Source organism: Sylvia atricapilla, chromosome 9 (assembly GCF_009819655.1).
Source record: "Sylvia atricapilla isolate bSylAtr1 chromosome 9, bSylAtr1.pri, whole genome shotgun sequence".
NCBI lineage: Eukaryota > Metazoa > Chordata > Aves > Passeriformes > Sylviidae > Sylvia > Sylvia atricapilla.
This window is the reverse complement of record NC_089148.1, coordinates 18,579,530-18,601,368: the sequence shown is the minus strand read 5'-3', so window position 1 is coordinate 18,601,368 and position 21,839 is coordinate 18,579,530. Positions and strand designations below refer to the sequence as shown.

Genomic DNA, 21,839 nt, shown 5'->3' with positions numbered 1-21,839 from the left:
GAAAATTGCAGCTGGAAACATTATAGTAAATTAATTTTTAAATTAGCTATTCCCAGACTTTTTAATAAAACAATTAATTTGATGTCTGAACATGTTTTTGACATGTAAAATCAGGAAACCTCTTTATCTCTTAAATAATATTTCTTCAGTAAAATGACTATACAGGCACAAGACCTGCTGTTTCATTGACATAACCTGTCATGATCCCTTGATACCACACTGATCTACAGAGCTGACGCCCTGACCCAGTGACTGAACAGGAAATCGCTCAGAATCAGGATTTCTTTGTGCAGAAAATGAGGGGAAAAAAAAAAAAAAGCATCTGTCATATCTCCTTTGTGGTGTGAATAGTTACAGCTGTTGACTACTTTCTCTGCATGTATTCTGACTGCATGGCTGCTGCTGCTACTCATCAGACTATCGTTACTATAGTACTTCACGTTAATCACTGAGGTGATTTGAGGGTTTGGGCTATCTCTGTAGGTTTAATTAAATAGTTTTCTTTAGTCTAATAATCTTATCGTGGCTTCTGAGCAGGCAGGAACCAACCTACGTAGCCTATTACATTTGGGAGGGGTAGGGAGAAAACTAGACAGATAATTATTTTATCTGTCACATTTTACTTTAGTTACCCCAGGTGATAGCTTTTAACATTGAGATAAAACAATACAGTCAATGATTCTCATAAACTGTGGCTACCAGATTTGCAACGGGAATCCTGCTCAGCTTCCAACAGCTTCTAACCCTTGCTCTAATTCTCTCCAAGTGTCATTTTCACAGACTTCGTGTGACAGAGTACAAATCGAATGAGAAGTGCCAAAAGTAACTTCTAAAAACTGCAGTTAAGTTGCTCTTGTGTCTCCTGAGTTTGGCATACATGCAGCATTGCTCTGGGTACCATCATTAAATTCATAGGCACCAAAAATGGGGGAGATGTCCTGCTCTCTGTAACATTTTGAGGTGCTTTGCAAGATAGAAACTTGCCTTGATGAGCAGGGCAAAACAGAATGGTCCACCAGCCTGAGCTGTCACCTGAACAACAGGAAAAATGACACCACAGAGTGAAGCTGTCCCAGCTATCATGTTCTCTGGTCACCAGTCAATTCTGAAAGCTTTATTTACAACACTTCAAGCTTTTCTTGGGAATGTTCTTGCTTACCTTCTTAGACAGTGTTGTATTGTAGTTGTGGGCTTATATCTTGCTACTTCTGTCACTTCTAGGTGCTTTTAATTTATTAATGTATCTTTTAAAGGCAAATAAAGAGCAACATCAAAAAAAAAACCCCACTAGCTTTTGACTATTTACCACTTATATATAAATGTGAACATTGTAAGTAAAAGAACTATTTTAATTCATCCAATTTCACCTCAAAAAGTGACCAATCTTCCAAATCACACTTCACTACCAATATATGAAAAAGAATCTTACTGAACATTTCAGCATTAACCTCTTTCTGAAACAAGGCACACCTGCACAACCAACTTCCTTTCTACCTTATAAGAAATTTATTGCATTAGGCACAAGGTTTCTTTCAATACTCTTTGTGCTTCATTTGTGGCCCTGCAAGGCAGTGGTGGACTAACCTCCATGGCAGAATGAGTACACAAAGCAGTGAGCAGCTGTTTACTGAGCCTATCCTGTGCAACAAGCACACACACACTCGTTCAGTGTGGTTTGCATAAACCTCCACAGACGGGCAGACATTCACTGTGTTTAGAGCATCTCAGTGCAGCTCCATCCAGCACTGCAAACCTGAGTCACTTACGTGGGCAGATCGCTTCTAAAGAAAGCACTTAGGCAATCGGAAGCAGCCCAAATTTCCCATATGGCAACTAGATTAAGGCAACAGTGGCATAAATCATTCTTGAAAATGTGAGTTAGCCAGACTCACTTGGGCCTGAAATCGGACCAAATTCCCAGTGGCTTCATTAGATTCAGTCTCCACGATGGACTTGCATTAATTTCATTGAGACAGATTTTTTTTTTCAGTTCCTGTCCTCAGGAGCTATTCAAGTTGCTTACTGCGTTTTACTCAGAAGCAGCTGCAATGCTTTGCTGACGACATCACACTTGATGAAAATGAACAGCAGCTAGCAGATTGTAAAATTTCTGTTTAAAATACAACTCTTTGCCTTAAAATACAACATGAACCTTGCTGGTCCTGGGCTACATCCCAGTAGTTCACAGGGGCTGAAGTTCCTACGAAGAAACAGGACATTTCAAGTGCACAAACATATCTTTTTAGTCTTTGATTCTTTCCCATCCTGTTTCTGTTCAATTCTGAAAACTGCCAGGACAGTCCAACACAGCCCACCTCAGGTGCTCATCATGCTGCACACACAACCAGTGTCACACAGATAAAATGTACCAGCTAAACGCATCAGCCAGTACCTAAAACAGAGAGCAGATGTCACTGTCAGGGTCAGCACAAGTCATCTGTCTTCCCTGACTGTATTATTCTTTATATATTGCTACCTGCTTTCCAATATACATTTAAACTGCCAGTTTTTATTAACTATTACAGCTAATTTTTTTTTCTTCCTTGAAGTTTTCTTTCCCCTTTCTTAATTTAACCTTCTTTTTATCAAGAATACATAATCCTGACTCTAAGTAGAGCTGAGCTATTTAAAGTGACCAAAACTGTTTCTGGCTAAAAATCTCAAAATAAATACTTCTGAATTTAGAATTCCACTATTTTTAAACATACAGCAACCAACCACAGGCCTCCTGGAAAGTACACAGGTGTATGTAGAAACATATTAAATGTTTCAGGTTATTGGACCAAAAATGTCAACTCACATGTCAGTGTGATATATAATATAATAATATATAATGCTTTCTGAGAGCTTCATCATTCATAGCAGACTGAGAAAGACACACACATGTGCCAGAGTGCATGCATGCACATACACACATGTGTGTATAAATACATGTATAAATGGCACTTACTAGATCAGCTGATGTGTGACTGATCTATGGCAATCACATCAGAAAAAACATGATCTCAGATTAGTTGTTCCTAAGACAAACAAAAAAATCAACCCAAACAATACTGGAGGGACTCAAAATTAGATAAATGAGGGAGTAGAGAAACCTTTGATTCAGAGGGAAATACAATAGAAACCAGAGTGCCTGAGTACTGTGAAGGGCTTCTGCCACTTCTCAAGTGTGGCATTAGGAAGGAATTTCTACATTACATCTGACTGAAAAAGACAAGAGTTCAAGTTCTAATGGTCTCATACTCCTGCAACGTTTTCAAATCCTCTAGACACACATATTTCCATGTAGGAAAGCCCAGGCAAACTGGTCTGTGTTATTTATGCAGAAGGGAGGAGGGAATCTGAAGAGTGTCCTTGTGAAAGAGTTGCTACACCCAGGCACACACCCATTTCCACACTTCTCTCTCAACAGTTTGGCCACCAGCTTGTGAAGAAACTCAGCCACAAGTTCCTTACTTCGACTTTCCTCCTTCTTCCACCATCCACTAGGACAAGACAAAGCAATGTTAGTCTTGAATCCAGATCAGTGCAAATGACAAGCCTTCCCTCCCTTTCCTGATAAAATTCAGCTGCTAAAATCAGAGGCATCCTCAATATAGTAAGTACCAAAGAGTGTACTCTATAGAGGGGCAGCTGGATTATAGCAATCAGCCAAAAAAGGGAAGAGAACATCCTGAGATGAATGCAAGTCTGCCAGTGCCAAGACATTTGCTGCTGCCTTTTCAGCAGATCAGCTGATGATACAGCAGTTGTAACTGCTGACTGCTCCTTCAGCAAGGATGCTCATGAGTGCAGCATATAAATACAACAGTGGTCTCCAGTACTCACCAGCAGCCTTCAGCAGCAATGGAACTCTCACATGGAGACCAAGAACCACTTACAGTCTTCAAGGTGCCCCCTTGGGCTCTCCAGGTGCCTGAGGTTGCATTCAAATTGACAGCACCTACTAACCAGTGTTATTCTGGGAATTGAACACACACTGAAGATACAAATGAACATCACTAAATCAACTCCCAAATTATGGGGGCTTAGCAAAAAGTAATGTAATGACCTTGTTACATTATTAAAGAGAAGACAGACTTTCCCAATAGGAATGAAAGCTACTTATTAAATCAGTCTGCCCATTCTTCCAATGGAGACTGCCCCTGTCAGTGGGCTAATGACAGCCACTGTCCTCAGCACCCCCTTGGGGAAACTGCTCTTCAAGGTGAGCAACACAGAGGTGATGGAATGGGACACGGGTGAGATCTCTTGGACAACATCTCCAAGCACCAAATCCTCTCATCTGATGAAGAAGCCAATCCATTGCCTGTGTAAATTGCCCAAGGTGAAGGAGAGAGTAAAGCAGACCCTCCTTTGGAGTGGACCACTCACCCTGCTGCTTATAAGCCAGTGATTGTTACACCCTCCACATGCACATTTACAGTCATTTCGTTTCTTATATGACTTTTGGGGCAAAAGCCATTCCTAGAAGAGAAGGAACTGCTGTTCTGACTTGGAAGTAAAAAAAACAATGAAGACAAAGTAAGGTAATATTTTTCTGGTCCTACTCAGACCCAGCCTTTAGATTTTGTATAAAATTGCCATTAGAAAAAACGAGAAATAAATTTGCAGCTTCTCCCAGCAAACAAGATACTGATTTTTAAAATAACTGTCACTGTAACTTAAGTGTGATGGTGGAAAGAGGATTGTTGAAGACAAAAGATCAGTTAAATGCTGATTTTTAAAAAGAGGAAGAGTGAAAGGATTTGGCAGAATTTGAACATGCTGGAAAAAGCAGGGAAATGAAGAAAGAGTTCATTTAGCAATTAATCCCTGACAGTGACAGCCTAACAAGATATTTTTCCAGGGCCATTTCTAACCAGGAGTGATGCATGGGGGCCTACTCCCTTTGTTACAGCTGATGAATCTTGTCTTATGGGCAATTATATGGGCAAAGAATCTTCTACAAACTGGTCAAGTGCAGCATATTAGAATAAACAGGAAACAACAACATACAGGGATGGGAGACAGCAGCAGATAGTCAAAACAAATTTTCTGGGTTGAGAAAGTGATCCTGGTGGACAGGTACCACCACAGATGCCATACTTAGCTAACAGTTGCCTTACATGTGCTTTATGTGTGGTACTTGGCTTTGTTTGCATGCAAAGAGAACGTGCAATGTTGTGCATCCACAGATTGAGAGAAGAGTGACTAGAACTGATGAACTATTCAAATATATTTCACACCCATCATACCAGAACAGACATATTGAAATGCTTTGAAATAATTTTAGAAGTGTATGAAAGAATCTAATAGATATGCACTTCTGATATTAGGAGAGAGGAAGGACAGGGCAGACCTTGGCTGCAGCATGACGGGTTTTGTGCTGACTGACAGCCGGGGAGGAGATCTCAGCCCTGCTTTATTCCTTAAAGCTTCCTCCAGGAGAATAGCACTCCCTAAATTGTGATTCAGTGTGAAAGCCAAGACCATCATCACACTCACCCCCTGTATCAGCTGTGCAGTCAGAGGCTGGCAGCTTAACCATCACCCAGGGCACAGGCAGGGCTTTTAAGGAAGAGGGACTCTCTCAGCTGCAGGCACATATAAGGGCATGATTTAAATTGGATTCCTGCATAGCTCTGCAACTCAGAGCTGCAGTACTGACATGGTATCCAGTAATGCCTATCAGTTGCTTCCTCATTTCAAGAGCAGCTGTGTTTTCTGCAGGAGGAATGGTAGCTAAAAATAATCTGGCTTTGATTTCCTCTTTTAAACCCTTCAGTCTCTTAAAAAGATTTTTTTGTTCTCCTAGAAACAGCAAAGAGAATGTAAGAGACAAAATCAGAATGGTCAACTGCACAAAGAGAACAGCAGCATTAGAAAGCTCAAAGAACATTAAGAAACTTCAATAAAAATCAGAGACAGTAAAAAAATTGTCACAGTTTTGACCAATATTTTCCAAACTCCCTTTTGCATTTGCAATGAGATTTCTGTTAGGTCTTTACTTGTATGACTCTGGTCTGAGCAAAGGGGAAATAAAATCTGGGTGTTTTTGAATGCAGTTCATTTGCTCATTAAACATTTTAAAAGAAAGAACTTGGTTCAGTAGTCATCAAATGCACTCTCATGTCTGCACAGTGGAGTTTTTACTCCCTCTTGGAATAAGTATGTTGTACTTCAAATCCTGTCTTCCATAGGACTACAAAATGTAAATCTCACGCCAAACATGCAAATGGAGAAAAAAGAATATTCAATTTATCCTTCACTAACACAGCACTATGTAGTCTCATCCAAAATAATTCTAGAAATACAGTGCTGGTTAGCATGTCCAGACCACTTTTATGATCCTTTTCATAAACATACCTAATTTTATATTAAAATATTTGGAATTACATGTATAATTTTAAAATTGCAGTCCAAAATTAGCCAAATACAAACTATATCTCAAAATTCCTCAAGGCAGGGTTGATAATCTCTATTTGAATCTTGTCTTCCAGCAGAGCCCTACTCCCAGCAGGTATCTCTGGACATGACCAAACTATAAATAAAATCATAAACAGAATTCAGACCATGACTTACAAACCTGCTGCTAACAGACCAATACCTGAAGTAAGCTCAGTACAAGGGACAAATAAAGAAATTATGAATACATCTCTACTGTCTCAAATTCCAGAGAAATACATTGTACCATGTAAAGGTTAGGAAGCATCCAATAAAGCATGCTGCTGTATATATTTATGTTATATAGCATATACCATGAGCTTTACATAGCTATGGTATAGCTATACCATGGCTTTGTCCCTTCTCTCCCTTCTCTCTTTAACACCAGTAACCACAAGCATGAACAGGCACCTCACACTTGGCCAAGTCAAAGTGAAGACAGGGCCACTACTTAGGCAGGAGATTGCAAGAGTTTCTCCTTCCTCTCTCTGAATCCTGTCCCCACTTGGCAGAAAGCTGCACCCCCTGACCATCTCCTCCCAAACCATTTCCACACTCATGCTTATTTCCCACTTCCTTGTTTCTTTGCTCAGCATCACTGATGCAACCCCACATTGCCCACTTCAGGGGTCATGACAAAGCTCTCTGGGCCAGAGGTGATGGTGAGCCCAGACAGAGCTGTGAGCTGTCTCCCAGACACTGGGCTAAACTGACCCACCCTGTGTACCACGGCCAGCACAGCAGCTCCACACCACTGACAGGGGTAAGGGAAACACAGATGTTACTGCTCAACTGCGGCCAGGGCTTCTCTTTCAGCAGTATGTAACACCAGAGAAGAAAGAGCAAGAAAAAATTAAATCTTTAAATATTATGGTAGGTGATGTTAAAAGTAACCACAAGAACATAGAATATTAAGTAGGTTTTGGTACCTTTTTAATAGGAAAATGGAAAAAGGGAGCTCCAGCATACCACAACTGAGAAAGTAAAAGATCTGTAAAGTAAACTGAATCCAAACATAAGCAATGTTTTATTGGGATATAGCAAGCAACCTATCAAATAGGGAACCAGTACAAACAGATTGAACATGACTCTCTTTTAACAGAGATGTATGGTGACAAGACAGCTTCTTTCAGTTCTTAAAACAAGTATTCAAAGTGTTAAGTAAAGCATTAAAAAAATCAATCATTACAACACCAAAGACAGACAATATTAAAAATGTGCAGAATTTTACTTTTTACAAATTTCTGCATAATGTTAGAAAACAATCATAAATTAAAAAAGGAATAAAATGGAGCTTTTTTGTTTGCAAAGCAACACAAACCTTTAAAAACCAACTATATTTTACATAGGACTACTATTAAAAACAGGTGAAAAGCTGAAAATTTAAAGGACAGCAAAAAATACACAACCCAGTTTCACCTGTCAGCAACACCTTCTGCTATCGAAGGAGTTATGTTAGTTCTATGTACAGCTTTAAACATTGCAGCATACCACGAGTAAACCTTAATAAGGTCAAAATAGGACCCTCTGCAAAAAAGGGTGACTTGGCAAGTGTCAGTCCCATCCTGAAATTATAAGTACTAACAATTTTAGTAGGTCTTTAGTGTAAACCGATACCTACTTTAATTGGTTCCTCTCTCTAAAGATGCATGTAAACTTTGGAGTTGTTTCTGCTTAATTTTTGGTATCTTAATTAATGAAATCAGGAACATGTCTGGCTCAAAAATTAGAATGACATACCTCCCTTTTGTTCTGGATACAGTGATGTAGCTATCTCAACATGCTCATTGACACTTCCTAAAAGAGAAAATCATTATGTACTATGTAAAAATACACACCACCTCTCTCAGTTCAGACTCAGTATATAGTATATTGCCAGCTCTATCCAATAGGATATATATTCTAATTTGGTTTAAACTCTTAATAGATATATTCTCTCTTTACAAAGTTCCATCACATGAAACCAAATTGCTTATTTTTCCTTTGAGGCACAGCATGACCCCAATTAGACAATTAGCTATAAAGAGTTGTTCTTTAGATGTTGTGTCTGTAGAGGTTTTACGTGATATTCATAGATTTTCAGCGCAGGCCCCAGTTTTAATGAAAGTCCAGTCAGTACATCATTTCTTGTCATCAACAGTAATGATTTGCCATCAATTTCCTATAAGAAGAATTAAAGAGGTGAAAAAGACAAATATACAAATCTAACAGATGAGAACAGTCATGCAACAAATGGAATACTACTATAGAGGATCAGTGAGAAAAACAGTAGCCTTGATTTTCCTGAAACCATCTTCACAGCTGCTAAATTCCACTTGCTGCCTGCTTTTCAAGTGCTCACCTGTGCTGACTAAGGCATAAGTACTATTTAGTCAAGCACAAAATCCAAATGAGCCTAATTTCAAAATTCCCTCCTTGTAAACCTTTTTCTAATTAATCGGTACAAGTGAAGAATGCCTAATTATCAGCCATTAAGGGAAGGATCCTCCTAAGAATGCAGCTTAAGAAGTGCATTTCAGAATTACTATTGACAGCAATATGCAAGTTTAAACTAGTGAATATCTGCTAATAACTTCAGGTGCCTTCCTTAAAAAGTTAACCTTCCCATGCATCCTGTGTGGGGAAAAAAAGGAAAAGACTCATGCAATCAGAAATTTTAGAAGAGCCTAACTGGAGCCTGACACTGAGTGAATTTCTCTTTCTCTACTTTCAAGGGAGAGGAGAAAAGCAGCAATTTGCCAGCTTAGGTCTCAAGAACCTCAACACTTTCCTGCTTAAAATACCTCTTGTAAACAATAGATATGGTTGGATTTTTTTTTTCCTCTCAGACCTTGACTTTCTGACTTGTTTAGGTTAGAAATTCTGTAGGCTTTGGATTTTTTCCCCTACCTCAAAACCTTTACATATGCTTGAAAACTCCCTCTAAATCACTTTTAAAGTCAAAATGGAAGAGAAAGAATCCACATCACTCCCTTCTCTCAGAAATATCAGAGATCCCATCCTTGATTACAATTCAACATGAAAAGAAGACTTCTATTAGAGTTCAGCAGGAATTTGTCAAGATTGATCTCTCTTAAAATTTCATAAAGTTTAAAAATACAAAATACATGGACAAACCATAACATAGTCAAAGATCAGCTGAAAGTGGCATTTTTGAAAAATACCCCCAAGATGTATACAACTACTGATCCCTCAAGGGAGCACAAAGTAACAGTAATTCTAAAAGAGAAAAAAGTTTCCAATAACTTTTTACCCAATTATAGCAGGTGCCTCTTTCCAATTACTGTTGAGAATGTTAATGGTTAAAACCAGTTTCTATCCTCTCTTTTCCATTCGTCACAATTCTTTCTGTGGGAATTTTGACACCAGTGAGAGTTTTGCTCATTGCTATGACCGATCTGAAGTTGCCTTTTCTGCTGCTGCTCAACGATGCTATGGAGGAAGAGCAGCCTCCAGCTTGGTAGGATCCAAATGGAGTAAATCCAGTACCTGGAATAGGAGAAACTCCAAGAATAGGAAAAAAGCATCTATTCCTTTCCCTTCTTCCACAGGGCTCCCTGTGTTTTCTAGAAATGCTGGTAACTACTAAGACTTCCACTTAAAAGAAAACTGATTCTTTGAACACATCTGTGTAGGAATGAGTGATTATATATTCCGAGTTCAAGTGTTTTATATCTTTGTGTGAATTGTAATCTTTTCCTCTTACACTTCCTTTAAGTTTTCCACATTAATCTGCTTCTGCAGAATTGTTACACACTTCTTCTGCACCAGGGAAGATTCTGTATGCTGTGGTGACTTCTCTGATTTCTTCTCTGCTACTTCTCTATTTTCTGTTTTCTCAGGATGCAATTTCAATGCTAGCTCTCAGTATGTCTTTTTAATGTTAACTGCAGAGAGACTTCTCTGCGCAATTCAAGCTAACAGTAATTCCCCACTGTGCCAGGATGACCTCAACAGCAGTATCACACTGTCTTCAGCAAATAACCAGGGGACTGGTTAAGCTTTAAGTCCTCCCACCACCCCTTCTGCTCTAAGTGACTGAGAAGTGCAAAGTTTTACAGTAAGCCAACATAAGAGCACAGCAGCCAGCACACTCATGTGCCCCTCCATACCACGGCTCTGCCAGAAAGCAGCAGTGGACACCAGCTGATGTCAAACCCCACTTTCCGTTCTGGTAAAGCACTGCAGTGAGGGCACCAATGCGCCACTGTGTTAGCTGGGCAGATCTGGCTATCACAACATAATGGTCAAGAAGCCACACTGGCCTTAACAAAAGTCAGAACACAAGCACATCTTGAGACCTTGTAAACAGCTTCAGTCTTGCAGCAGTGAGCCACAGTCCCCTGTGATTCCAGGGCTCCTACAGAAAGCTCAGGCACAAATTGGCAGGCTGTATTTCTCTGAAGGTGTTCACACCCTGATCCTGCAACTGCTATTCCTCCCTCTTTGGGTATCCTGCGTCCCCACGTTGTTGGCTTGTCTGATTCGCTTGCTGATGTTACGGATTTTTCTTATTGGGCCACATCCTTCAGCTGAATCTGTTTTCATCAGTGAGTTCTTTTGATTTGCTGACATCAGTGGAACTCCAAGAAGGAATAACAGATAATCATCATACAAGCATCACTTCTAACCAGCACTTACAACAGAGTTTTAATAAAACATTCTGCAACCCTATAATGTCTTCTAACTTCCCTTAAAGTGTTGTAAGAAAAATTCAGGACTTAAAGATTCTTTGAGCCACTTGTTTTAGGTGAGTCCAGATGTATTCAGATTCATCAAAAGAAAGTGTGGACTCAGTTACTGCTGTATAAAAGCTCAGTGTAATAAGAGATGTCACAATTACATTCTGGGCTAGGGATATTTTGTAAGGAAACCATTGTGCTACCCCTACTGAACAGATTCAGTGGAAAACAATTTCCCAGTGTTGCAGGTGAAACTGAGTACTTCCCTTTGCTGCTTACAATCTCATTCTTCTTCCAGTACATATTCAGGGCAGTAGATCAAATAAAACTAGGTTTCTGGGGCCCAGGCAACTGCAAATGACAGAGGAAAATAGAGAGGGCCAGCCAGAACTGCAGCTGCATGCCTGGTGCTCTACAGAGAGAAAATGGCAAAGGGTTCAGAATGAACCTGTCTGCACTGCTATACCTGGGACATCCTGACAAAAAATACTGTAAAATTAGTGTAAAACACAGTTAAAATTAGTGGTAGCAAATAGTGTAGAAGAAATTGAACAGCACCACTGATAAGAAGCTAGGGATGGGATTGTTTATGGGGCTGTTCCTGGTGCATACAGGGAATAGGCTGGCAAAGCTGGCAAGCAGAAGCAGGCACTTGCTGCTCCTTGTGCTGCTAACGGAAAGGAGGGGGAAGGAAGTGGCAATGACTTCTGCTGTGCTTATCCATCCCTCAGCTCCTGGCCACATCCTGGTGGCAGCTGTCAGCCTCTCTCTCCAAGGTTTTAGCATAAGGTGAAATTGGCTGTGGAATCAGAGCCACATTTCTGCACATGGCTGTCCTGGCAGAGTCCTCAGTTACCCTACTGAAACCACTTATCCTCATTGCAGAATACTAATAAAGCCGTTACACTCTACTCCTATGCTGCTTTCTATAAGCCTGTTGCAAACTGATTTACCAAAACTCATAAATTAGCTTTACTTTTCTGCTGCACAATCAGTAGTAATTACTGCAGTACTATTGACAAGCCAGCTAGCTGTGAGGCAAAGAGGTCAAGATATTTGATGGAAGTCAGAGCTATGTATCACTATAAGGAAAAGACTCCCAGAGGCCACAATTATTTTGCCTCTGTAGTTTTCTTAAGCCACATTTCCAGGGCTGTTCCTATATGGATGCTGGGATTAAGGAATGGACACACTCAAACCTTTTCCTTTTTGGCCTGTTCACTCGTCTTCAAATTCTGGAAAATAGGTAGCAGCTGCAGAAAAAAACCTCTCTGTGCAACCTGCCAGAGAATCACCCAACATCAGACTTTTCACCCTCAAGAACAAAGAACTAGATTTAGATACTTTGCTATATGCATCAGATGGGATTTCACAGACATGGTGCTGAAGGTCAGCAACATTAACCTGACCAACCATGATGTTATTCCATGTACAATGTACAGCCTTCCTGCAAGGCTGCCAATAACTTGCACCAGCTCAGGACCTTGGAAGGTTCAACCATCTACTATGATAACTAATTACAAGTGTGGGTGACTAATTTCCTGGTAGTCACACACAAGCCTACAGACCTTTTTGGGGAGGCTGAATTGCCAATGTGATGTGAGTTACTTTTCTATGGAACAGGTGGGCTGTAGGCCAAGTAAGCTGAACTTCCCAATTCTGCCCCAATAATACACCTTTACCAGCTGCTGGCAGGTGAGTTACAATGGGCCACCTGACTGTTAGGCTCTTTGCTGATCTAATCTACCCAAAGAAGCCTTCCATTAGTATCACCAGTTACAAGGCCCAGAAACAAACCTGTTTCCCAGACTGAGTCCTACAAACATGCTGCTCCTCTGCCAACCTAGTGCCAACTTGTCCTTTCCATATTTACTTGTACTGCCAAGTTCAATGCAACACAGCAGCCCCTTTTTCACCCTATGCCTTCAAACTCACATTGTTGCTTAGAAGCCCCAGGTTTTATAAATACTCATGAGTGTAGTTACACAATACACTAAGAAAGAAGGGAATGCACATTTTAAATGCCATTCACATTTTAAATAACAAGACAGTGAAACTGAGTGGGTTGTAAAGGGAGACTGAGTTCAAGCCAGAAAATTTGTTTAGATTTCTCACCGTTCTGAATCCTATCTTAAACAAACTCCAACTCATTATCCACAGCTTGTAGAACAAAATTATTACTCAGGGATCATCGTCCCATGCATTGTCGCCCAATAACAGACTCAAATCCCACCATTAATGTGGGATTTTCTCTCCCATTTTACAGTATATAACCAGGCCAACAGCAAAAGTACGCAATGTGAGAAACTGATGGTAGTCAAAAGGTGTTTGCTATCAGATTTACCTGTTCCTGAAAAGCATTGGCTTGTTCTTCAAATCCAGCTGTTCTGAAATAATTCACAACATCGGTAACAGCCCAGTCAGCAGGATCCAGAGGTCTCCCATTTTCTACTGAACTGCAAAGTGCAAATGCAGACACGTAATCACCAAAGGTGTGCAGAACATCTGCTGCGGCTTTGTGCATGCCTCACGTACATCCGCTCCTTCTTTGTTTCTCCAGGAAAAGTGTTCTTTGATACATACCCCCCACCCCAATACAGAACAGTCACTCCTGTTCTTGATATTCCAAAGACCTGATGCTGGGGAAAATTGAGACACTTCTCCTTTCAGAAAAGAATAAAGTATATGAATCTTTGCATCAGCCTAACTTGTAGGAAGTTAGGATCTTCCTACAAGTGTGCTTTCTTTGCTGTTGGAGAATAAAAACTGCCATAACTGGGCTACCAAATTCCTGCCTTTCAAGCCTACAGCCTGCTTTCAGCTATCAAGTACTTAAAGTATTATATGTTGATTACTCTTTAAACAAGATGAGACTGTCCTTGTAACATGGGTAGAAATTACTGGTAGCCATCTTTAACTTCCAATACAACAACAAATAAATTACAAACAGAACTACCCAACCAAAACAAAAAAGAGGTACCAAATGATGGCACTAATTCTTAATATAGAAAATTTCCCAAAACTGTTCTCAGACTTATCTTTGGACATATCTATGGACTTTTAAAAATAGCTGCGTATCTGAGACAACATCTGTTAAACACAATCAGAATTAATTCCTTCTGTGATTAACCTCAGACAATTGCTTTTCATAGTAGCAAAAACAACAAAACATTCATATTACTGTCCTTATCTTGCACTTCTTTCCTCAAACTGTCATCACCCAAAGATAACCTTGGTGTATCTGAAAATTTTTGGTAAAAAAGACATATAGTGAGCTTGACTGCCTTTTCTACTGTAATTTATGAGGATGAAGAGCAAGACATCCAAAAGCTTCTTTAACATGTTTCTTCAACCAGAAGTTCTGAAGTTCATGCCAAATATTTTCCATCATTATACTTGCTTAACCATAATGCTAATGAAGCAATATGCAAAATGTACAGATCAAGACAGGTGTCAGAATCCTGTCTATTTTCTGGTCTGAAGCTTAGAGGCAGGACTTTGATTTCACCAGCTGGGAAAGAAACACAGATTATACTGTCCTGACAATATTTTTGTTCTATCCTTCAATTTTTTCTTTTCCAACTGTCACCATCTCTGCCTTGCTGGACTTGTATGTTTTTCAGCAAAATAACTGAGCAAATCAACGGCCGACCATTTTTCAAAGCAGCCAAATGGAATTCATACACAGAGTGCCTCCCATCACTGTTTCTACAAACATTCTTATTTCTACAACTATCTGAGTCCTGAGAAGGAGGACTCATAAAAACAACAATTTTTGCATGTCTGCAAACTCTTGAAACATGTCTGTCAATATGGCAACAAAATCTGACCACCGGGATCATCCATAACCTGTGTTACACTGGGCCTTCTAAAAGCAGTTTCTTTCACTTATCCCAGATCTCCAAGTAATGAGAAATGGAGCTTCTTACTTTTGCTCATCACATAATGACTTACTTCATGAATTGCTTCACTGACTGTGATTACATAAAAAGCAATACTCAGCAAAATTGAAAATGAGACTCTCTGGCCTTATCCAAGCTGCACTTTTTTCCTGTGTATTGTTTTTAATCAAAGAATCCCTTTCAACTAAGATTGTTTGGTTATGCACATTCTGAGGCTTAAGAAATAAAACGTGAAAACTGCCACACAAAATCTGCACATATTTACAAAGCAGCACTTGAGCAATTATATTTAAATCTTTGCATTTTTCTTAAGACACAGACTGTCACTTTGAATTACTCATTTTCTACTAAAAAATAAATAAACAAAATGTCAACCACTCAAAAAAGATACTGAATTTCACCCTTCCTAAACAGCAAACAGAAGGTTCAATCTGTAAAAATATGACCTAACTATAACTTGCTTACGTCTCCAAGCACTTTAATTTCAAATTAAATATGGCTCTAAACCCTCCTTTCCACAGTTTATTTTTTCTCAGTCCAGTTTTATTTATACTAGTTTGTTTATTATTTATTTCTTATTTTTAGTTTATTATTGTTTAGTTATATATAGTTTATCTCAGCTTTAATTTTTCTTGCAGCTCTTCTTTTATCACTAGGGAACTACAGCTTCGTCCAGGTCCAGCCCCATCCAGGGCTCAACTGCAATGACTGCAGGGGCTCTACCTCAGTCATTAATTAATCACAGGAAATAATTGCAAGTTCCTGCCTCAAGGAATAGCATCATGCTGGACCTCAAGTAGAGCCTATTTCCACAGCTACAGCTGCAAAAGACTGGAAGGCATGTGGCAGACTGCTAGAGGCCTGCTGGATTTTAACTCATCTACCCACACAGATGCTCATTTGGCTTGCAGACTTTGTTAGTCTCCTCCTCACACTACTGCTGACATGGCTAGACTCTTTAGTTGAGACAAGGAAATATATAACATCCGTGGCTTAGCCATACACTGGCTTATGCCTGACGTCCTGGATGCTTTAAAATCTTACAAGGACTGGCATTTTGGGCTTCAAAACGAAATACTAGATGCACTGACAATGAATAAGAATTAGGCTTGTCTGTTTTTCACCTGTCCCTGTGCCTTTATTGCCATCATGTGGCAGAAGCAGCAAGGTCTGAAAGGATATAGCTGAGAACAAACAGATTTTATCCAAGCTATTTATAAGCACTTCAAGTGTCAAATACTTCCTTTGCAGACATGCCCACATACATACTGTATACACTCATCTAGAAACCACAGCCCCACAGCTTAAATAAAATTTCCGTCCACTCTAAAAAGGCACCTTAGCAATCAGTTGAGTCTTTTTCACCCAAACCTTGAGGAAAATGATTAAATGTACACTGTCCCTGCTTCAACTGCCTCCTTTCTCCTCCCACTCTCCAGTGCTCATTGTAGAAACCAGACTGTCAAAGGGAAGGTAGTTTCTGAGGGACACATGATAATTATTCACAGTCAATGAATAGGAAAATGCTCTTTATGTTGGTGTGGTGCAGCCAGCATCTCAAGTGAAGGGGGAGGATGCTGATTTGAATGGCTGCCATCAGACCTTTTGATGCTTTTCATAATCAGGTGTTTTATCGGTAGCCTCAAGTGACCATTATTATTTACCTTACTCTAGTGCCTGGTAGCCTACGCATTGTCACGTTTTCTTGGACAGCTTATGTAAAAGAGATCTGAAAGAGAATAATGAGCTGCAGCTGCACAAAGTGTTACAGCTTGACAGAAGAGACTAAGAGCTTACTCTAGTACCTTTCCTCATGGTCTCTTTTTTTTCCTTTAATAAACATACATATGTGTACATCTCTCTCATCATGGCTTCTGTAACCCTCGAGCAGCAAGGCCAGATTTTTCCACAGGGAACTTCACTTCTCGGATCATAACTTCATTCAGAACTGCTAGTGCTAATTAAAGAATTTCTGACCTTAAGCAAGTGCTTACAAAAAAGTTCCTATGCCTTAGCCTGTAGTCTACCACACACACAAAAAAGCAGTAGAGCAGTACACACCACGTCTCTGCCTTATTCCCACCCTAGGTCTGAAATAAAACCCCAGCAACTTCAAGGTGCTCCAATAAGCAGCCTAAAGTATCTGTTTCAGAAGGGAACTGACACCTAAGTGATACAGTGCTACTGGTTCTCAGCCCTAGACAGGTGGGCTGTCAGCAGAGAAGGGCACAGAGAGGTAACTTTCACACAGGACACTTCTCTCATTAGGCACTGGCTCTGTAAAAGCCACTAACAGACAGATGAGCAGAGGCACAATATTGGCTACAGTGCTACCACCTGCTTTAGAGTCCGGTTGAGAGGAAAAGAAAAAACATACTCCTAACTTAAGTTACTAGCTTCTACATCTCTTCATTGTTATGCAGTCCTACCATATATCACTTTTAATCAGCTCAGTGCCCTGGACTCTTCTACGTCACAGCTGAAATACAATAGAAGTTATTAAGAACAGGGAGAGTTTGAAATGAGCAAAGATGGAGATGACCATTACTGCCAACCACATTAGTTCGAAGGAAAACTACATTAAAAATCCATGTGCTGTTTAGGTAAAAGGAACACTTACTTTTTGACATCCAGAGAGCCATTTTCCTTGCTTTCCATGTCAACAGTTAGCATGGGGAGGACAGAAGTTTTACTTCAGCAACTGATCAATAGGAAGGAAAAAAAAAAGCTGTGTTTAATTATTGGTAGTATGACCAGAGCAGCGCAATGTAAGAGAGACAAGCATTCTACAGGGACACAAGCATGTTTCCACTTGAGAGCAACAGTGCGGTCAAAGACGGATTTCCTTGGAAGCCTGGCAAAGCTGATAGTAGCTAATGAACTAGACAAAAAGTTGACATGTGCTTCAAACACAAGAAATAATTCTTCCCTGAAAATCAAAGAAGATAATATTACATTTAATCCTTTTCACGAGTGTTTAGATTTTGATCAAACTGGACGTATTCATATACGTGATTGACCTGCAATATGTAGCTGGGTATCAAGAAAGCTGACTAGGCTTTCAGTCATTCTGTGATACAGAGGATCCAAACAGACGGAAGATCTTTAGGAAGGTTTGGAAATCCACAGCCTTGTTTTACAGATGTGGACTTAGATACAGATGAGTATGTCACTTATGCCCATTGCACAAATAAAGCTGGCAAGCAGAATGACTAACTGAGCCCCAAACTCCTGAGGCCTAAATCTGTATGTTATCCATAAGACCTCCCTTCCTGCACTAGAGCGGCTTCTTCTATAGGTATGCTACACTGAACTCCAAAAAGGAAAGGAGCACATGAAGGACACAGAAGAAAATCCAGTTCGTTTCCTTCTTTGCAGCACGCTGGAGTACTTGCACCACACAGCTTTTTCCATCACGCCTCGGAACATGCAGAAATGACCCAAGCCTTCCTTTCTGTTCTCTAGTAAGCCATTTCTATTTCAGAGAGCACCAGAGAACGGACCAAGGACTCAGGATGTTCTTGCTGTAGCATTAATGGATGCCAGTGAAATGTCTCAAAGCTCTGGGAAGTACAGAATAGGGAAATCATGCTCTTCAGCTAAAACTTTGCAAAAATAGAGAATTGCAATTAATATTGATGTGGGAAAAAAAAAAAAAAAAGAAAAAGAAAACCCTTTATTATACACGTAGAAGCACGTAAAGCACCAAGAAAACAGTAACAAACTAATCGAAAAGATGCTTCTTCCTGCACCGCTGACCAAACAACTCCACGCATTCCCTGAAATCACTTCTCGGTTCACCTGAGGTGACTGCAGACGAACCCGCACCAGCCTACCTGCGGAACGCCCGGCGCCGCGGCCGCGCACGGCCCGGAGCCCCCGGGCTCGGGGCGGGCACCTCCCGGGGAGCCCGCGGGCCCGGGCGGCGGGGGCTCCGGGGCTCCGCTTCCCGCGGCTGCGCCGGGGCTGTGACACGCTCAGCATCTCACGGGCACCCCCGAGCCCGCTCGCACCGCACCACATTGTCAGTCCTGACTGGGGGGGGCGAGGGAAACAAGGCAGAAAAACCTACCTACGAGCAACTAAACCAGCGCATGGCTACCGGCTGCTGCGGAGCGGCGGAGCCCGCGGCCCCCGCCCCCCGGCGGCAGCGGGCGCTCCGCGGCGGCTCCGAGTGACACCGGGAGCGGCCCCGCCCGGCCCCGTGACGCGCCCGCCACACACGGACCGCCCGCGTCATGGCCGCCGCGTTAAAGGCGCCGCGCCGCGGGACCCCCAGCGGCCCCCGGCCCGGGAGGGCACGGCGGGGACCGGCGGGCGGCGGGGGCAGCGGGCGGGGCACCGAGCGGCGCCTCCGCCGAGCGGCTTCGCCCCGGCAGCGCTTACCTGCGGGGACCGCGAGCCGGGGGGGCGGTGTGGGCGGGCGCGGACCTGCCGGAGAGAAGCACTCGGGGCTCGGTTCGTGGCTTGAGGTTCTTGGGGCCTCCTTGTGGACATTTCTACTCCTCCTACGAAGCGGGGTGTAAGAGGTAACGGAAAGGAAACAAATCCCTAGTTGTTGAAGGATGCAGTACCAAGCCGAGGAAATTTTGTACAAAGTAGGAAGTAGGAGTAGCCAGATGTTGGAACGTTGATAAAGTTGCAAAAATTCATTCCTAGAATGTGTTCGTCAATACATATGTGAGTAGCAGACACTTGGCTTTCTGTGCAACTACAGGCTCGGGTGTTGGGAAGGAGTGACCAAGGACAGTACAGGCGAGTCACCCCCACCGTGCCACCGCCGGCACTGGGGAAAGAGAAGAGATGGAGGCAGTGAGTCTGCAGATCTTACTCGTCTAAGCTCCAGACCTTATTTCACAACGAGACCACATCCACGGGATTTACTGTACAGAAAGAATCAACTCAAAGAGCTTACAAACTACTAAGTGTTCCACTGGCAATAAAATCTTACCCACAGAGTTTCATACAAAAGTTGTCAAGTTTTTTTCTGGCAACAACACGTCTTTTTTTTTTTTTTTTTTCTTTTTTTTCTTTTTACACCGTTTTTTAATCTCTTCAGTATTTCCTTGATTGCTGATATTTTATAATGGCGTATAAGCATTACCTAGATGCACTGTCAGTGTAAGGGAAATCAAGCAAGGACTATCAACACATCCTGCTTTCCCCACACACGGGCTTTGCAGCCAGGGCTACATCCCAGCCACTACTCAGATGCTGTGACCTTTTGATTATCCTTAACAGGCTAGGTTACTTCGAATTTGTGGGATGTTTTACCTGAAAAAATTCTGTCTGAGTCGAGGCACTCAAATTACACTCCTGTTTGCTGCAAGGCAAAGGGGACATTAAAAATGACCTAGGGATTTGCACAGAAGCTACTGGTGACTCTGGCTTGATTTCCACAGAGCTCTGACACGAGCGCCCAGGCTGGCACAGAGCCTGCTTGGCCACCAGAGTGGGCATGTGGGGCTGTCCCAGGTGCTTTGCATCCCTCTCACTCCCAGACAAAACTCACTGCACCCTGGCTGCAGGGAGATCCAGGTTACCTAACTGGACACAGTACAAGCACTAAAATTACCAGAAGAGTGGACTTTTGGGCAAAGGACTGTAGACACAGCTTCCCAAACCACTTCATTTTGTCTTACTTATGTGCTGTCAGATAAACAACTAGAGCTTGCAGGAGCTTTGCGAGTAATGGCATTTAAGTATTGACAGAAGCACTGGGAACAGAGGGCAGTAACAGTCCTCACTGCTTTAGGATTCAAATAAGTGCAGATAAACAAAATAAATAAATAGAGGATTAAGTGTACTGTGCCCTAAACAAAATCCTCATTACTTCCCATCCCAAAGTGTACTGTAAAATGTGGCATATTTGTGTTGGACAAGTGAGCCAAGCAAGGCAATTCTTCTCTGTCTCTAAAGAAATAAACATTCTAAATGAAGCCATAATGAGTTTTCTGCATCAGCTGGTTTCTAACTTTGGTAATGAACTGACATTTGAGGATACAAATATAAACGAGCTATTTTACTCACACTCTCCCTTTCATCATGTTCTTCAGTTAATCCTTTGAGTATTCAAAGTGAGGCTCACACGGTGCATTCCTTCTAAAGGACCTTGAACAGCAAAGAGAGGAATTTTAAGGAAATGGGTTGTGGAAAAATTCAGTGTGGAATATGATCTGTGGCTTGTATTTTCATTCATCGGGGTAAGGTAATTTAATTATAATGAAATTATGTCTGGAGGGAGATAAAGCAGAAAAGTGAATTAGCCTTTTGTTTGACTATTTGCATCCCACTTCTGGGCAAAAAAAGAAGTTTCCAAGCCATGCAGGGAGCCAAGTGAGACCAGGGTAGGTAGATCTAGGTCAGGGAATCTATCTTGTGTGTGTCTGAACTTCTGCTATCACATGAGGGGAAACACACAAAGGTCAGGTATCGGACACCAGTGGACCCTATTTTCTGGGTATTGAAAAATGCCAGTTTCCTACTGCAAAGCTATCCTTTTGTCCTTGGCAATGAAAGGGTAGAAGACAAAATGCACGGTGCATGTGGCAAAGGAGAGTGTAGCACGCTGTTAGCTGTGCAGAGGGTACTGAATTTCAGCTCCGCAGAGCTAAAAAAACTCCTTTGAGCCTTCTTTATTCCAGTGCCCTGCGTAAAAAAACCCCATAGTTAAACGCATGCATTGAAGATGCTGAGTGAGGAAATAACACAGGACCTGCGTGCTTTCGCACTGAGGGAAGCCCCTCTCAATAAGGTGCCATTCTGAAGAGTAGAATGGACCTAGCCCTGTGTAAAACACGTATTTCTTCGCCAACAACGACCGAATGTT

At 41.5% G+C, this 21,839-nt stretch overlaps 1 protein-coding gene across 2 annotated transcripts; it reads right to left on the bottom strand.

Annotated features, from left to right (window-relative positions):
* Nucleotides 1-7,342: 7,342 nt before the first annotated feature.
* SAMD13 (sterile alpha motif domain containing 13) lies at nucleotides 7,343-19,207 on the bottom strand. Of its 2 annotated transcripts, XM_066325131.1 has the most exons (4): nucleotides 19,083-19,207; nucleotides 17,631-17,711; nucleotides 13,453-13,564; nucleotides 7,343-8,587 (listed from the first exon to the last, which is right to left on the bottom strand). In XM_066325131.1, exons 2-4 carry the CDS (start codon nucleotides 17,681-17,683, stop codon nucleotides 8,444-8,446), a joined length of 309 nt encoding a protein of 102 aa, XP_066181228.1. In that variant the 5' UTR covers nucleotides 17,684-17,711; nucleotides 19,083-19,207; the 3' UTR covers nucleotides 7,343-8,443. The 2 variants fall into 2 exon arrangements, with proteins under 2 accessions (XP_066181228.1, XP_066181229.1); XM_066325132.1 differs by lacking the exon at nucleotides 19,083-19,207 and having other exon boundaries at nucleotides 17,631-17,785.
* Between the last annotated feature and the right edge of the window lie 2,632 nt (nucleotides 19,208-21,839).

Excerpts from the sequence above, each read along its gene's own strand:
- SAMD13 (XM_066325131.1), bottom strand. The coding sequence starts at position 17,683 with ATGCTAACTGTTGACATGGAAAGCAAGGAAAATGGCTCTCTGGATGTC. Across the intron at positions 13,565-17,630 it reads GGCTCTCTGGATGTCAAAAA|TTCAGTAGAAAATGGGAGAC; the intron begins GTAAGTGTTCCT and ends TGCACTTTGCAG. Across the intron at positions 8,588-13,452 it reads CCAATGCTTTTCAGGAACAG|GAAATTGATGGCAAATCATT; the intron begins GTAAATCTGATA and ends TTCTTCTTATAG.